The sequence below is a fragment of the Cuculus canorus genome, chromosome 12, assembly GCF_017976375.1.
Source record: "Cuculus canorus isolate bCucCan1 chromosome 12, bCucCan1.pri, whole genome shotgun sequence".
NCBI classification, from domain to species: Eukaryota; Metazoa; Chordata; class Aves; order Cuculiformes; family Cuculidae; genus Cuculus; species Cuculus canorus.
The window spans coordinates 21,921,452-21,939,484 of NC_071412.1; the positions used below are offsets into that span (position 1 = coordinate 21,921,452).

General features: G+C 38.7%; 1 protein-coding gene across 9 annotated transcripts in view; it reads right to left on the reverse strand.

The window, feature by feature from the left end:
* Positions 1-18,033, reverse strand: part of RNF111 (ring finger protein 111) — a 42,347-nt gene that overhangs the window by 2,922 nt on the left and 21,392 nt on the right. For 4 of the 9 annotated variants that reach the window (XM_054077424.1, XM_054077419.1, XM_054077425.1 and 1 more), the window contains 11 exons: positions 17,454-17,580; positions 15,072-15,235; positions 14,412-14,609; positions 13,229-13,548; positions 12,091-12,346; positions 11,020-11,377; positions 9,872-9,997; positions 8,960-9,086; positions 2,572-2,664; positions 1,535-1,630; positions 542-669 (listed from right to left, as the gene is read on the reverse strand). In XM_054077424.1, coding sequence (XP_053933399.1) covers positions 542-669; positions 1,535-1,630; positions 2,572-2,664; positions 8,960-9,086; positions 9,872-9,997; positions 11,020-11,377; positions 12,091-12,346; positions 13,229-13,548; positions 14,412-14,609; positions 15,072-15,235; positions 17,454-17,580 — 1,993 coding nt within the window. The remainder of the gene's footprint in view (positions 1-541; positions 670-1,534; positions 1,631-2,571; positions 2,665-8,959; positions 9,087-9,871; positions 9,998-11,019; positions 11,378-12,090; positions 12,347-13,228; positions 13,549-14,411; positions 14,610-15,071; positions 15,236-17,453; positions 17,581-18,033) is intronic. The other 5 variants (XM_054077423.1, XM_054077421.1, XM_009555339.2 and 2 more) reach the window with 5 other exon arrangements.

Sequence of the window (18,033 nt, forward strand, 5' to 3'; positions counted from 1 at the left end):
AAACAGAAAAATAGTAGAGTTAATGAAGCATTTCCATACCAACATACCCACTGGAAAACAGTAACGCAGGTTTTGCTATCAAGGCATCTATGCTTTTCGCCCACACACGTTTTTTCACGAGTTTCACCAGCTTTTCCAGCTGAACCTGCGTTTTGCCTACTTCTAGGAAGAAATGCTTATAGGCAATGAAGTCGAGCATCAGCTAGCGACTGCTTTATTACAGCGATTTAAACCCATTATAGCTCAAAGTAGCATTACTCCAGAAAAATTAAAATCGACAGTCCTAATCAAGTCAGGATATTGGCTCGGGCTCATGTTGTAGGACAGTCAGTCAACCTACAGAAGACCGTGAGAAAAATAACTTACACTCTACCCAAAGACTGAACAATGTCTGTTTTCAGTTGCAACTTGTTTTTATTGGTTGAATGACAGACAGCCTTTAAACATAACTGTTAACCTAGGGAGCATCGCATCATGTTCAAGTATGGTTTCAAAGCCAGAACATGCACATTATATTCTGATACTTAGTAGTACTGTTTACCTGACATCTTCACCTTCCTCCAGTATAGACAAGCAGATGGTACACTTTTCCTCCGTGTCTTCCTCTGTTCCTTCCTCCCCATCTTGTTTGCAGTGCAGTTTCCTCTGTGAGAACCAATCAGTTGTTACCTTATTAGTAGAGATGACATTATTGACAAACTGAGTAAAATCTGTTTTTAATACATATTCAACACATATTTCTTTGAAAACATTTCATAATATTTATTCCCATGTATCTGAACTAAAACAAATCAAGTAGCAGCACTTGGAGAAAAATCACAGGACACTTCAGATTTATTTGCCTATTTTTAATTACAGAAGTCTGCCAGACCGCGTATATATTAATTTCATATTGTTGCAAACAGTCCTTTTACTTGTTGCCTATGAATTATCTTCGTTCATGAAGAGCCAGAATAAACTATCTTTCCAAACCTAATACCTTAAGGCACTCCTTATCAAGTGTGAAAGAGCACTATGTAAATGTGGATGGGATTCTATATTACAGTATAATAAAATTCAACTGACAGACAAGTTACCAAAGTTCTGCATCAGATTCAAAACTTCCCAGTGTCCCACAGTCTTCCTGATATGATCAGAGTAAAGGTTAAAATGGTAAGTACCAAGCAGGTAACCACAATTAACTGCAAAAATAAAGTCTCATTTTGATGAGTTATCACTGAAGTCTGTTGACAATGTAGCTATTACCAACAGCTATTTCATTGCTCGCAAGGCTGTTCATAACTGCTGGACAATTTAATAAATCATATCAAACCACTTTTGTTTATCACATTACAGAAGCTCTTTATCTGGGGACCAAAAACTGTCTTTGTGAAAGAAGCAGTATTGTAAACTTTGCTTACAGTCCCTGAAATTGCAAGATAAAGAAAATATGCATCCTTTGAACTTGACGTTTCTGCAGATTTACGCTAACTATAAATGCTAGTGCATTTTCAAAGACATATTACAGATAGGCCACAATTTGAGAAAACCTCACCTTTTTGTATTTATGTGGATATGTGCATCTTTCTATAGTTCCCTGCGTTGCTCCACGATTAACGTTGCCTAATCGTTCCTCCAAGTGAATCAGCTCCTAAAAAATCACCAAGGAATTAAGAGTGAAAGAACTGTTATTTCTACTACCTTGGAGTAAATATTAAATTTAGTCTAACCCATTTGCAGCACAAAAAACTCCAAGTCCCAACTTATTCAAACACAGGCAAAGAAAAACAAAAAAAAGAAAAAAAGAGTATGCTGTGTGGGAAAACTGACAGGTTTCTGTAGAAAAACCCACACAACACCACTGCCTGGTATTTTAAGTTATAGTGAAACACTATTTTACTACTAAAAAAAATAGAAATTGTTTGTCAGCTAGGACTGGTTACCCGGATGTTCACATGTATTTGCATATATAATCAGGAAAATGCAACTAAAATGCACTATGTAAATATCTGCTTTCTGACAGTCATTAGGACTTAAAGGAAAAAAAGTTGCTTCAGTTTAAATACAACTGAATCATTTTTCTCCAGCAATGGGTTTATTAGAACCATGAGATGTCACTGAAGATGTTTTCAGTGGACTAGGTCATTAACTCTCTGCATCTGATACCTTTTCTTGTCTCCTTTTATTTTTATTTCCCTCAGTTCCAGTTCCTGCACTATCCAGCAAAAGGGACAGCACTGTTAAAGTTGCCAAGTCTCACCCTCGCTAGGAGGATCCTGGCAGTCATTCAGAGACACTACTGCCTTTTACCAACAAATCACATGAATACTACATCCCACTAACTGGGTGGTGAGCAGAGCAAGGTGTACTGTCAGTTAATAACCACCTAAGCCTACATTGTCCAGGGACCTTTCATCAACTGACTTCTCAATGCTTTCATCCTGGTTTATTACAGTGAAGTTGTTCTACAAATAAGGGGTATTTATGATTATTTTACATCTATACATATAGAACTAGCTCTACCAAACACCCTCCCCATATTCCCTCATGACACATTTTGACATATATATCTAGTTTCATTCTATTACAAACCTCAAAATTGCCCCTGAAAGGGCCTCTGAATGATGTTCCATCCAATCCCGATGAAATGTAACGGATGTGAGGGTAGCCCGCCATGTCTGGTACCTATTCAAACAGCAGACGTTAAGTTAAACCTATTCCGAACAGTTTCAGTATTTTACTGTTCACTTTGTAAAATTTAAGATCCTTTTGCTTCTATTGAATCACTTATTATTTATACTCCTCAGCTTGAGCATACAAATCCAACTGACAGCATAACACTCCACCGCTCTGGGCTCTCTAGACATAACCAGAAGAAAAACAGAAGTGAGACTAGATCCTCTATTATAATCTCTCCACATCCACATCACATATCGCTTGGTCTCACTTCCCAAGTCTCAAAATCTCAACCTACTTTGTATAAACCACCATAAATACCTACCTATTTTTATAAACCAAAAACCTAAAAGCTACACGTGAAGTTACAAAAAGGACTTGCTATACATTCTCAAACGCAAGTTTTTGGTACCACAGAAGAAACAAGGCTAACACTCAGTCTGGATCCTTATCTTACCCAAAACAACTCAACAGATTCAGACACACTTCAAATTTAGAGGCAGACAAAAAAAGTAACATTTAAAATTCACATCTAAAGTCACAGGCAACTCTACACACGCTCTACATCCAAGCACCCACCAACTTCCTTGCATTTTAAGGGATACAAGCAGTGAAGAAAACACTAGTGCCCAGTGCTGTGCCCTACAGGCACTTCAAGCACCAGTGCTTTTCATACAGGAAAGCAGAAAGGTAGTTCAAATATCAAAGGCCACCTTCAGAGCGGGGCTTCTGCATTCCAGTTTTACCCCCACCAGATGAGTGAATAATGGTGCTGACTTCTTGTCAGAAACATATTAGCAGCAATTTTTAATGAACAGGTAAAAAAAATCCCAAGCCATCAGCAGATTCAGTTTACTTTAATCATGTAGAGTGCATCCATCTGAGGATCATTTGGAAATAACCTTAAGTACTTGAGAAATACTATCTTCCTTTCAGTGCTACCAGCTGGTAGGTAATGTCTCTGCTGCTGTACATGACAGCTCCAAATTCATCTCCTGAGCCTGTGAAGAAGCCAGACGTACCAGATACTACTTGTGAAGCCAGGTACTCACATGTGGCTTTTCTTATTTCCAACAGATGCTTCGAAGCTTAACGTATATTAAAGATGTAAAACTGAATTAATGCACTGTAAGAAAATGTTTTTCAAATCCGGTCTAGTAACTAAAAGCTGACAGGGACAGAAGAGATTTCTCAGCCCTAAATAATTCTGTACAGAAAAGAAAACCAGAATCAGATTATTTTAAAGACTTTTACATGGTTCTTGTTAAATGACAACCATGTAGTGCCAATATAAGCCACAAGAATGGGCACAATAATAGTATTAGATTTTAAAAACCAGAGCAATAGAAACTGAACTGCATTTAAACATCCAAGCTGTTATGCAATGTGCAGACTGCATTTACAGGGAATCATCTGAGTAAGAAAAAATAGCTCTTTTATACCTGCAGAATAAGCAGTCCGCTAATATAGCAGTAGTTTAACTAATTACATTCGTGACTGCAAGCTGGAGGAAAGACGAGCAAAACAGAAATATCAAGGATGCCCAACTAAGAATAGTCTTAACTAAAATCCTTTTCAAAGCTCGCATCAAGCTTCAAACGCAAAAAGATTTCAGCTCTCTTGAAACAGCTTCACACACAAACAGAAGTGTGTTTTTAATTAAGTTTTCATACTGAACATCAGAAAAAAGGAAAACCTTAAAGCTCATGACAAACATAAAGAGTTAAAGGTAACGCCAGTCTGCAGTAAGTGCTTGTATATGTTCTTCTGGATACAGTCAAATTACAACATATCCTTTAAACCAATATACTCTAAACCTGCAAATTCCAGTACAAGTTTTCCCAGAACCATTTGTTCCCTGCAGGCCAATTATCATCTGTTTCTGGTTTTGCACTTTTTATTGACACTTCCCACTATCACAAAAATGTGCAGCAAAAAAAAACCCTCAAGGCTAAGTCTGAACCGGTCACAACACAAACATTCTGGAACAGTCTGAAACAGCTAACCTGCAGGGAATATTCTCTTCCTTGCTACCTTCCTTTAAACGCTTTCCATTTTTCCAGGACTTTTTTTTGTCTTTTATTTGCCACAGTCACTGAAGAGATTCCTCCATTGTATGGTACTACTTATCTTGTCCATCCAACGTTTTATTCAATGGTTCACATAAAGTATGACCTTCATACATATTAAAACAAATCCAAACAAAAAGCTGATCTAGTTGACTGCTTACATCCACGTCCACGGTCAAAAAGAAGTAAAGCTGATCAATCAACATCTTAATAATCTAAATGCAAACATGGAAAAGTTGCAGTTTTCAGAGACACAGTGTGACAGAACTAGGGAGCCTTCTCAAAGCCTGCATCATCCCTATATAGATTTATTACACCACAGCTAGTCCAAATTCACAATCACAGGACACTGCTCAAAAAGGTAGAAAAAGCTAGAGTCAAGAGACTGGAACAGCATATCCTGGCAACTTCTCTGATTAACAGATAGTGAAACGGTTTGAGAGGCACATAGACAGACTCCGTTAATTAAGGTACATTTTATAAAACAAATGAAAAAATACCAACCTCAAAACAAAACAAAAAAACCCACACCTAAAGATAGTATTCTGGTCATGCAGGTAAATGGATAATATCTGGAAAACACAAGACACAGGAGAGATGGCAGTACGGAGGAGGGCACCGTTTTCAGGGCGTCCCCAGGCTAAAATCTAGAAACATCTTCTGGAGATTTCTTTTTGAAGTTTTCCCCTTCCAGATTTCACTACAAACTACAATACTATTTCTTTCCCGAAGCAACAGCAGAAAAGGAATGCTGCTTGAGTATGTGTTACAGCCATAAGTATGGTTTGGCTAGTCAGAATTATGGCTGGTATACAGGTCATTATGAAAAAGTCACATTCTTTGCAACATCCATCTCAGCTTATTAAGTTATGTAAACTCCCATCCTGTCCACCCAGATGAGATAACTGGTGCTGGGCTCTGAGTCAAAAAGCCTTGCACAGTGCTGAACGAGCAGCCAAGGTCACTCAGAGTAAACAAACTGAAGTGGCATCTAGCAACAAGCACCGGCATCGTAGAGAACAGAGAGGAACAGATAAAGCCTCCATCTCCTGTGTTTTTCTTGTCTGATGTTTCATTAGTTCTGCCATGTACTGATCTTTAGTTGATTCTTCCTGAAAGTGTTGTTCAAGTTCACAGAATGGAATCTATCGTAAAAAATCACTTTGACAGATACTCCCTCAGGACATGCGCGCATTAAAGCGATAGAGATGAGAAGGCCAGTCTCTCTAAAGCCAGGGTCACACTTAATAAGTTAATTGTGTTAAATCAATGAGGGAAGCAGCCTAATCCATTTCTACATAGAGATAAAGAAAGCTCTTTTTAACTGCTTTTAATCCAGGATTCCTCCTGAAGTAACATTTAAACAGCTTCAACCAGCCACCAAGAGGCTTTGCTTCGCCTCTCCTCTATTTGGACTGTTAGTGCCGCCGAACAATAAATTATCTCCCCTAACATTTTTTTTTTGTCATTTTGTCTCCCTGAGGATTGAAACTGTAGTCTACATTCCAACACTGAGTAGATGATGATTATCTGCATCCAATTAAAATCTGAAATTGTTCTATCAGAGTACTAGTGTCATTAAACCCCACGTAATCCATTATGCCCTTTAGGTCTGGCAGTAGGCTGAAGGGGTTTTTAGCAGTCCAGAACAGACCGAAAAAATGCACACTGCCTATTGGGGAGCATTATTTCTGAAAGTGTATTAGACACAAATCAATTTTGTAGATGAGCTACTGCACGAGTTACTTGAAAAGGCTTTCCCCCCTCAATGGAGAACAACACTTGATGACAACTTCATCAAGAACACAACAATTGAGCTGTGTAAACTGTTATTTAGTATCCTCTACACTTACTGAAAGAAGAAAGCACTCCTCCTAGCATTGAGCACTTAGTAGGGGGACTCTAATCACAGCTCAGCCTCTCCTCTCCTGCCCTTATTCCTTAAGCTACAAGGAAAAACCCAGATGACAGCTGCAATTAATCTGTTGCTCTTTAATAAAAACTAAAATGGCATTTTTGTTTAATATCCAGTTAAATTTGTTAGGGGAAAAGCTTCACTGACTACTAGCTCTATCTTTAAAAAAATCAATTTTGCTGACAGATCTACAATACTCTCACATAAATGCAAATGAAGAAAAGTTTGGCTTTTGTTTTGCCACAGACAAGGTAGAGGTATTTGTAATCCTTTGGACTCATTGTGCATATAGCTTCTAGCACTGCTCTAACTTGCTTTATGTTCCTCTAGGCCTGAATTCACTTCAAATTAGCCTGAGACTCAGAACACAGCTTCAAATTGTAACTGTCAATCTGATCACAGCAAGGTTCCAAAGAGCTCCCAGACATTTGAGGGAGTACTGCTTACAGCTGTCTGCACACCGTAACACACACTGCCAGTATAGAGCGTACAAAAAACTCAATACAAGCAACTTCAAGTCCATTTCATCCAGAGATTCATGAATTCCTGTTATAACTAGATATCCCTACACAAAAATGCACAGGTGCCTGTAGAGTTAAAGAACTCTATTTTGCCAGACACTTATCAATTAGTAACAGCAGGTACTGAGCAGGCAAGACTCCCTAAAGTATTTTATCACACATTCAGAAAACACTTCTTTAGTTTCTCTATCACAGCTTTCTTCCATTCTGCTCCTAAAAAGAAGAGAAACAGTGGGGTCCCAAATATGTGCATGTATTAACATTGCAGTTGTAGGAATACCCCTATGAAAGTTAAAATACCGTTTAAAGTTTCTCACACTGTAATATATAATATAAGGATCAGCCGAACTCCAAAATATCTAGAAACTTCACAGCAGCCGTGGAAATAAATCCTATAATCGACTTATTAGCCCTGATAGAAAATTACATAGAATAGGTATACATTTGACTTGCTGCCTCCTGATGCCATTGCAGTTCCCTGAACAATTAAGAGGGTTTTTTCTCTTTGAGAATGTAAAGTAAGTGATATTATCAGTTACAGTGCAATACTTGAAATAAGTGAGAAAGGCAAGCTATTTTTCACCAACTTGAAAAAACAGACACCTAAATGAAGAAGAAAGCAGAAAGTCTTAATTGGAACAGATGATGCACAGGAGACAAGGTTAGGCAGCAAGAATCTCATTAGCTACACTGAAATTCTGAATTCTACAAACTACTCCAGAAAGTCTGTGGGAAGTATGGAAACTGTGCATCAGCAAATTACCAACTCTGATAAGTCAGGGAAGCACTTGAGGATTATTATCATGTTTGTTAGTTAAGTCGCAAGAAGGACGCAATTTAAGACCAGACTATGAAGAGACAGCTATTGCAGTATTGCCTGTGAAGTTACAGTTCAATCCCTAGATGTAAATTCTGGCTAACAGAGGAATTTTGGATGGACAAGACTTACAAGGCTGATTTTTAATTACAACTTTATCTTTTTTTTTGACAGGTGAGCCCATAATTTTGATTAGATTATCTAGCTTTAAATGTTAAATAATATGGGTTAGCCACAGAGAATACCACAAAAAAAAAACCCTAAACGTGTTGCAATAAACTAGATTTGTGTCTCTGTCAATTTTCATTAAAGAAAATTAGACAATTTTAAATAAACCTACAAACAACCTTTCAAAAGTATTACTCTTTAAAGTCAGAGTTATGCTGATTTTCCTTGATTTTCTACTGTGGATTTAAAAGAAGTTGCGTGTAACAAGGGACTAGGTTATCCTCACACTTCTTGTTGCTTATAGCACTTCGTGCTACAAAACCGTGTACGTTATCACACAGAATTAGGTTGATGAACACCAAATATTATTCGAAAACAACTAAATCTCTAGATGAGATTCTAGCTGTGCTGTATACACACCTTAAAAATAAAGCACCAGTACTAATCCTCACACACTGGGTGGAAAGTTGGTACCTTTAACAATCCAAAACTTATCAACTCTAATAATCAGATGCAGAGGGTCAATGCATTGCAAGGCAAGTGACAATTTAATTCCAATATGTTGCATTTTACAAGAGCTGAAGTTAGAAATGTTAGTGTGCTAAACTGTTTTCTCTTACCAAACACAAGGCTGTTCTATCTCCCTCTCTGGGAACAATATGCACAAACGCGGAAGTATTTTCTTCTTCACTTGAACCACTAACTTTTGCAGCAATGTGTGCATCCAATTAAAGCCAGTAAACCTTAAAATAATTTTCCTGACAAAACAACTACAATGACCCACGACCACCATTCTCAGAAGCTATCTCCTTACCATGAGGGGAAGAGCCCCTATTTGCAGGTGATGTAGTCGAGGAGGTGCATGGTAGTGGGCCAAGTGAGGATGCAAGGGCCCTGGAGGGTACGTCGCTGCAGTCACACCAGCTTCAATTCCCAGTTCCCTGTCACAGGAACAAAAGCGGCATTACACACAGCCACTTCTCGACCTCTAGATACAATTCCGCTGCTTTGGCAAGCGTGTAACATAGCACAGCTACCACAGCAGCTTTACATAAGAATATTTTTAAAACTTAAACTTAACTAAAGAATCATCTTAATCCTGCCATAACTAAAAACTATTTTTCAATCAACTGTGAAGATCTGACACTGTAAATCAGTAGAGACAACTCCATGTTTATTATGCCCAGGAATATTATCAGTGCAGTCTTCTCTGTAGCTCACGCTGTGAGAACAGCAGCTGTCACGCATGCACCTCCTTCCCAATGGTCAAAAATTTTGGTTTTTCTGTAATAAATATATTGCAGAACTTAAACGTAACCTTCCTGACTGGGCCTGTTGCAATTTTAAATCATTTCAGACAAAGAGGAGAGAAGATTAATTAGTTTGCAAGTCACATCCAAACCTCTATTTTACAAAGAGCATAAATATATGAACAGTCTTCAGCCACGTTTTACTTGCCTATTTTAAAACCAATTCTTGAAAGAACTACTTCGAGTCAGTAACACACTATTCCATTTTAAAAGCAATGGATAGAAACCCTAGAAACATTGTTAAGATATTAAGTACTAATAGTATTTCAAAGACTTATCAACCCCTACAAATTTTAAAACTACAGGTGTATGCAGCACTTTTTAAAATCACAGCCAGCATTATCAGCACTGTGATCAGCGTATTATGGTCTTTTGTCCTGAGTCCCAAAGAATTGAAACTGTAACTGATGACTAACCAGGCAGATCTCTCCGGAGCTTGTCGAGGATGGGAAGACATTGTCTGAGGCACGTGAATGTGATGCCCATGACCATAATTGGGATGCATTCTGTGAGGATGTGGAGGAGGCCGTTCATGAGCACGTCTAAAACAACATAAAAAAAAGCAACAGTTCATTTCATATACTTCCTAGTATCAAGAGAGCAAAATACATAATCAAAACATTGCCGACTGGATTAGTGGAATGTGCTTGCAAGGGAAAAAAAACCCAAACCAGAACTCCCTATAAAGTATCTAAATTTCAACTTCAGATATAAGTTGAAACTTACTTACAATACAGAATTCATATTCAAAGACAAAACCAGCTGCAGCTACTGTTATCTGCCTTTCCTTTGGCAGATGTGACTACAGAAGGACTGACAAAGTGTTTTATCTGAACCTCAAACTGCAGGTAGGAAACCAGAGTCCACATGATGGTCATGTTGAGATTCAGAGTCATTCACAGCTATGCTGCAGTTTATTTCTATTAAAACTGCAGCAGCAGAAGTGATTAGGGGAGAGCTCATTCTTGAAATCCTCTTGAATATCTAAAAGCACTATCTCCAGAATTTCAATTACTTCATTTTCTTTGTGACAGAATACCAAGTCAGTACTGACCTATTTTCTGTTGACACCAGCATCACTAACCTATTTTAGCAACAACAGTAGCACCTCTTAACCAATATCACCAAAACATCTCAACATTGGTCACATCATACATTCAGTCTTTCCCTTCTCTTCTAAGGACGCAGAAGCATAATAAAGTTCGGTAAGTATCTAAGGTTAAATCATAATTAATTAATTAACTATGACAAAGCGTTCATTTTATAAAAGGAATTCCTGCCTGTTATCAGGAGGATGAGTAACAGGCAGGAGAAGCATAGCCTCTCCTCTCTTCCATGCCCCATTCTTGCCTTACCTGGAGATGCTGTTGGGAGTTGTCTAGTAACAGGTCCAGTCCTAACACTCACACAACTGTCACTGTACGTAAAGACACTTCTTACCACGGTTCAATACTAACTGTTCCTAACCATGCAATTAACGGTTTCATCCACATGCAACATTTTACAAACCTGAGGGAAATGAATTATATGTTTAGATATTGTTCTGAGTACATTTGTGACATACGTTGGGTGTTGCATCATTCTTCTTCTCTGGACCTCCATCCTCTGGATCACTTCATGAGGATGTAGCCTCTGTGCTGGAGGGGCTGTTGCAGGGATATGATGGGATATAGGCTGGTGTGTTGCAGGAAGATGCTGGGGTATTGGAGCAGCTGCACTGGCTAAAGGATGAGTTGGTGGTGGAGGTGGAGGAGGAACAGGATGAGAAGATGCATGAGAGGAGATTGAAGGATGGAAGGGATGCACTGGATGAGGGATAACATAATCTACTTGAGGTGGAGGTTGTGGCTGTGGAGGAGGATTTCCATGAGAGTGAGGACATGCAGAAGCTTGATGATGAAGAGGTCTGGTCAAAGAAGCATCTGCAATGAAAACATCAGGTGCTTTTAATTTGGTCAGCAGCAGGTTTTGACTTAGATTATCTTCACACAGGTGCTTCAATATTATTACACCAGCGTAAACAGTGGTAACATGGGAATATGTGCTTATGCAATTTTTAAATGAAATTATTTCAGCAATATACCCTACAAAATCCCTGCACTTTCTACAGCCAAAAGTGCTCCACTTGCCAATGTTGGTAAAAAGGAAGAAAAAATTGTCTGATGCACGCTGAAAAAGGTATATAAGGTGAGAAATTTTACTTCGAGGTGGAATTTTTAAAAAATTCAATCCCCAGCCCCATCCATTATTCTGTACAGACAATAAAAAGAAAAAAAAACCAAATTAATTGACTTTCTGAGCTTGCTTAAGCAGAACTCATTGGAAGGATGGGACAGGGGTCGGACCAGGGAAAAAGAAATAAAAAGGCATTGCTAAAATACAAAGGAGATGAAAATATTTTCATAGTAAATACAGTTTTTGAAGTCTGAACATTACTAAGGTCACTCAAAAGAAAACATTTTAACTTCACCTTGATCCTGTTCAAGTCCCCTACTTAAGAAATGTATTTAAACTGCTCAGCTTAACATGCGTTTTGCTAGGCCAGTCATAAGATCAAAGCAAGCAGATATTAAGAGTTGGCACAGGGAAGCTGTCTTCTCCTTTGATTCTCCCTCCCCAGCTGCCCAGTACTTACAAGGAGAATGCATGTAATGCCGACAGGAGGAGAGTGATGCCTGAGGAGGAGGTTGAGGCTGTGGCTGCGCAACCATACTTGATCCATATCCGTCTATTGTTATTGATTGGCTTGGGCCTGCACCAGCCTGATGCCCATAAATTGCAGTTCGAGATGAAGAACCGGGACAGCAGGGGTCAAAAGCAGATGTTCCATGAAAAGCACCACTTCCATGACTTCTTATACCACTGCTGCTTAAGTCTACTGGCAATGCCTGCTGCATAAACAAACCATCTTTTTTCAAGCAATTCTTCAGACACTGAAAACAAAGTCACCCTCAAACATAAACGTGACAAAAAATAAAAATAAATACTATCACAAGCAACTCGGATCCAAATTTAAGTTTTAAGGCTCAGGTCTGGAACATTCTTTAGATATGGTTAACAACTCTTATTCCTAAGTTCTTGAATCTGGTGAGAGAGAATAAATTCATTACAACAGTTTGTGTAAAAAAAAAAAAAAAACAACAACAAACAAAACCCTGTGATGGACAATCAGTAAGTATATGGGAGCTACATACACTGAAATATTTTAAGGCAAAACCAAATCTTTAGTGTTTTCAGTTGTGCCTAATGTATTACACTTAAAAAAGAAACCATACTGGTAATTCTGCGTGTTGTAAATTAAGTTTGCACAGTACTGCTCTTACTTATAACCCTATTGTTTAGAGCTCTGATTTTAGTTACTTAAAAAGCCTTAAAAATGCTTTTAGAACAGCAGCTCTTTCATACCTTTTATAAATAGAACATTAGACTGGATCTTTTATTCCCTTAAAGCAGATCCATTATTTGCACTGCAAAACTACATGAGCAGGGTCTGTTTGAAGGCATTTGTGTTAGGTTTGCTTAAACAGCCACTATGACCTTATGGCCATCAAAAGGATGTCAGCTCTAAACGATAACTTGTTTGATTATGACTTTCTGTAGAATTGAAATTTTTGTGTCCACATATTATAGGTCAATTTTTTCTTTCAGTTTCCCTCTACGCTGCCTGCTACAGAACAAGAGAGCAATCAACAATTCAGCATCATCCTAGTCTATTCTCTCACATCTACAACAACTTGAAATCACAAAGGGAGAGTCACAAGAATTAAACGTGCCTGGTCATGGTAACTGGTACCAGAACTGCTGCTTGCTCCACACGGTGCCGGCACAGGAGGAGGCCTCTCTACAGGACAGCTGGAGTCAGTGAAGGAAGGAGACAGTGCAACAGCTGGGTGAGGGTTGTGGTGGTGGTGGTGGTGATGTTGGAAGTGGTGACCATGCTGCTGAAAGCAGCTTGTATGCGGGTGCCCCAATGCATGGTGAGGCTGTGAAGGTCCTCCACAAGGAGAATGCTGAGGGCAGCACGATGGCAACCTTGGCATGGCCGGAGGACCAGATTCCAGTGTCGTGTTAGATGCAGTTCTTCTCATATCATCTTGAAGATAAATTAAGTTTGATATCAAAGTGAAAGAAATTACTAAAGTGGATCATCGTAAAGCAGTATTTTCAATAGAAAAAAAAAATGTACATCACCATTAAATAATTAACAGATTCAACAACAGATCTAGACTAAAACAAAACAAACTGGATACTGAAATGAAGGTTTAGCTATGGCTGCCAAATGAAGCAAACCTGAATGGTTCAGGTGGATGTACCCTCATGAGAACCACTAGAGGACACCAACTGACACTTGCCTTACTCCACTCATTTAAGGTATGCTATCAATAGGGAAAGGAGGAAAGATCATCCCTGTGGTTAGTGTGCAGAGACCTTGAATTCTTCTGCAACTGTGCTCAGTTCAGGTTTTTTTGTACCTCAACTGACTTGCAAATAGGGAGAGAGAGCATGCTATATTATAGGTCAGTATCTATACAGATCTATAAACACGCTTCCAGTGAAGTAACCTGCAGGAGGAGGGTTCAAGAACTTGTATACATCCTTCACTTCCTTATAATATCCATTAAAAAGCCCCACCCCTGTAACACACTGCAATGGAAGACTTAACTCTCCGTGAACTATATTCTGTGTCCTCAAAAGGCAAGGATGTGGTTTATCAGATATAACCATATCTTTCCACTAGGGAAAAGCAGAAGGCTCCAGCACAACTTCCTTCACATTTGGGGGGAAAAAATAAAAATCAAAGATCTTTCTCAGATTTATGTCCTCCCAACTTATTCCCGTTATGTTCAGCACTGAAAGTTCACTCACTGTTTAACCTAGAGAATGCTGATTAACTTTCTCCACCTCCCTCGTACAAGGAGACTACACAACAGTTTAGAAAGATCTCTTTTTCTGTACCTCCAGCAGAAGTACCAGCAGTGCTGCCACTGGGAAGACTAGAAGTCGTCTCTGGTGCTGCAGAGGGCTGGCTGGTGGAGATGTTTGGAGCTGCATCAGAGGCCTGCTCTGAGGTAGACGTACTAGAACTGTTACTGGAAGCAGAACTCACGACCTGTGGCTCCGCTCTAGCTGACGTGGTTGGCACAACTGCCGGCTCTAGACAAACAAAAAAGGCTTTCATGTTCCTTAAGATTTAAAAGATGCTTTTTTTTTTAATTGTTCTTGCAGATTTTCAATTGTTTTACAAGAAATTCTGGTCTTGCCAGGTGCTAGGAAAGTCAGAACACAAAAGCCCGACAGCCACAAAACACAAAACTCAATTCTGTTTCACTCATCTGTGGAGAAAAAAAATATTTTCTTTTCTTTCATTTTTAAAATTTGAGTTGATCTAATATAAAACTAATTTCCCACCGAGTAGACCCACTGGGAATGGTCAAGCTTTTAATTTTAAAAGGAATGCCAAAGGAGGATTTTCTGACAGGGTTGGAAATTAGTTTGTTTAGAATTGAGACTTTTTCATAGAAAGGTGTTACAACTGATGCAATTAATTCCGCTCCCCTAACACCGATCATCTTGCTTCTGAAAAAGGAAGCAATTTCTCAGACCAGCACAACTTACCATCTTCATCCACGGTAAGGTCCACAACTTCGGCGGCACTCTGCCTCAGCGGCTGTATGACTGTGGAGACCCTACTGCGGTTCCGCTGCTCCTGAGGTCGTGCAGCATGAGAACTTGAGCTTTGTCCCCAGTGTGATCTTGTGTGTCCAAGTGTTGAACGAGACCTTAAAAAAGGGAACACCTTAAGTATTGACAGAAATTTTGCTATTATTGAATTTTTCTCCTCAATGTTTGTGAAGCTATTTCAAGTTATTTTTTTATTATTAGAAAATAATTTTGTTATGTTGAAATATCCCATGACTCCACGTTCACTAGACGTGTACTTAAACGTTACCACAGCCTTTACCAGACATCCTAATGGCAAATAAGCAACAGGTAGAATTTAAAGGTTTTTCAATCATGTTCCTATGAAATACATACAGGTAACAAATCCACCGCAAAACCCTACAGCTGCGGTCTGCCAGCAATTATATCTGATGTCATGTTTTAACTCTGTTAATAGTAAATGAAGAGTCTCCAAACCCTACGCTATTCCTACGCAACCTGAAACAGCAGATCTATGAATGACAGAATTGTAAAGACAATAAAAATTCATAAACGCTACATTCCTTTGCATGTTAACTCGTGACAGAACATTTTCAGAGGATAATTCCTATACTTTAAACTTCCAGAATGTCCTAGAAGTCCAAAACATCTGGACTTTTCTATCTTGAATTTTCTTCCCCCTCCTCTCCCCTATGAATAAACACAGCTTATGTAACAATTAAATGAAATGTGGCTTGAGGAGAGGAAATCATAAGCCTGTAACCATACCTAAGGAAAGGGATGGTTTTCTCCCTATAGTATAACATTCAGCACCCATTCTACTCAATTTAACCATACAAACCCAAACAAGTCAATGACACCTTTGGAGTTTAAGCTTAGAGGATACTGTCTTCAACTAAAGGAAGAACTCCTCTACAGTATTTTACTTACCAGTTCACTCTCAAAAAGCTTTGACTCTGCAATATTTAAATAAACCAAGCAGCTCTAATTTTCCAGTTTGGAAAAACAATGTACTCAGACTTCAAAAATTCAAAAGAGGAAAATGTGAAGAAAAAAGAATGACTTAATTAAAAACAAACAAAATCCTCTGCACAAATTACCATAGAACTCAGCCTACATTTCTGTTCTGCCTGTGCTCCCTTCACCCCTATCTGTTTAACTCACAAACTCGAGTGTATTTTCCTGTAGTGCAAAAAGCGCACTTGCTGCAGTCTTCTCAACTGGCTTACACTTAAATTCCACTTCAGTTAGTCACTGTTATTTGAAGATCAGATTGTTTCAAAAAGGCACACATTCTTTAAAGTTTGTATTTACATAATGTTCAAATTAATTTGTGTGTGCTTTGTGGGTGTCCTACTAACACATCGGAATGAAATCTGCCTCCCAAGCCTCTTTAAAAAATTTAGTTACTGTCTGGTGACCAAAGGTGCGCTTTGGAAATGTAAGGAGAGTTTTAAGCTCTCACCTCCTACTTCATCTCCCTTCTCCTTCAGCTAACTAAGAGTTAAGGTTCATGGGAGCACCTCAGCTTTGGTAGTAAAGGAGAAGAGAAGTTAGCTGTAGAAGAATGTGGGACTGTCAGTGCTTTCTTTCTCCTACAGGCACTCCAGCTTTGTATCAAAACCAGTGCAGTACCTACTACACCCCCGTATTTTGTTTCTCAATGCAAGCTGTAAATTCAACCAAAGAAATTTCTCTGGATTTCTTCGTGCACAAATGAAGAAGCGAACAACATGAGAAGCATCAAACTAGACATGAAGAGAAACAACGCCTAGCATACAACTGTACAGCGAGCAAATAATCTTCAAGAGTTTTTGAATCAGGTATGATTTCAAGCATAGATGGAGATGGAAACAAAGGGCTACCGCACTGAAACAGTCAAAGTCAGACATCTGGGTCTTTATTTCCTTGTTACTATTACACAGGACACTGTGGTTGGCAAAGCTTCTATGCTTCAGACAGAGGGAAGCCCACACAACGAACACTGTGTTCCAAGGATAAAAGGCCAGTTTAGAAATCCTCGACATTTCAGGCTCAAGATCTGAATCCGACTCTGCCTCCTCACAGCAGACCTACTGGAACTGCTTTCTTACTGTACTTGTTTCTGACGCCTGGGAGCGCACCCTGTGGTTTAGGGAGTTTTCGTTGTTTGGGGTTTTCATTGTGGGCTTTTTTTGCTTCTGTTGTTTTTGTTTGTTTGTTTTTTAATTAAAAGAGTACACTATGCATTCTGAATAGAATTTCTGTGACATTACCCTATGGGCTTTTCATGACACAGAGTCTCGTGTCAAACTGAGTCAAGCAAAATTGTATTAATAAAAGAGAAGCAAGTCTCACCTGTAGCTTTCACCAACAGTGACAATCTCCACTTCACTATCTGTTGAGGTAACATTTATTTCTTCATTAGCGGTGACCTGGGGAGTGGAGGATGCTTCAATCACCACAACATCTTCATCAATACTTCCTGATGAGGCAAAAGGGAGAAGAAAGTTTGAATACTTCATCTACCTCAGGAGCTGTCATTATAAGAGACTACTTTTTTTATCCTAGACTTAAAATACACATAAGTAGAGACATGGTGTATAGCAAAACTTCAGGTGCAACTGTCAAACACATGACCTAACTATAAAATGCAGCAATTCTGCTGTAAATATTGAAGTAAAATAGAAAGGAGACAGAAGATTTAGGTGGAGATAGGCAAGCTTGCATTCTACTGTCTATTGGAAGTAATTAAGGTGAATTCTATCAGCTGTAACACCAACAAAATTCAGTCAATAGAAGAACAAAATAAACTAGTAAACTAGCAAAGCAGTGGTGGTTTGTTATCATTAATAGCTTTATTTGTTACATTTTTGTAGGTATTAAAATCTCAAGACTAAGCAGTGGCAACAGGAGAAAAACGATGCACCAACTAATA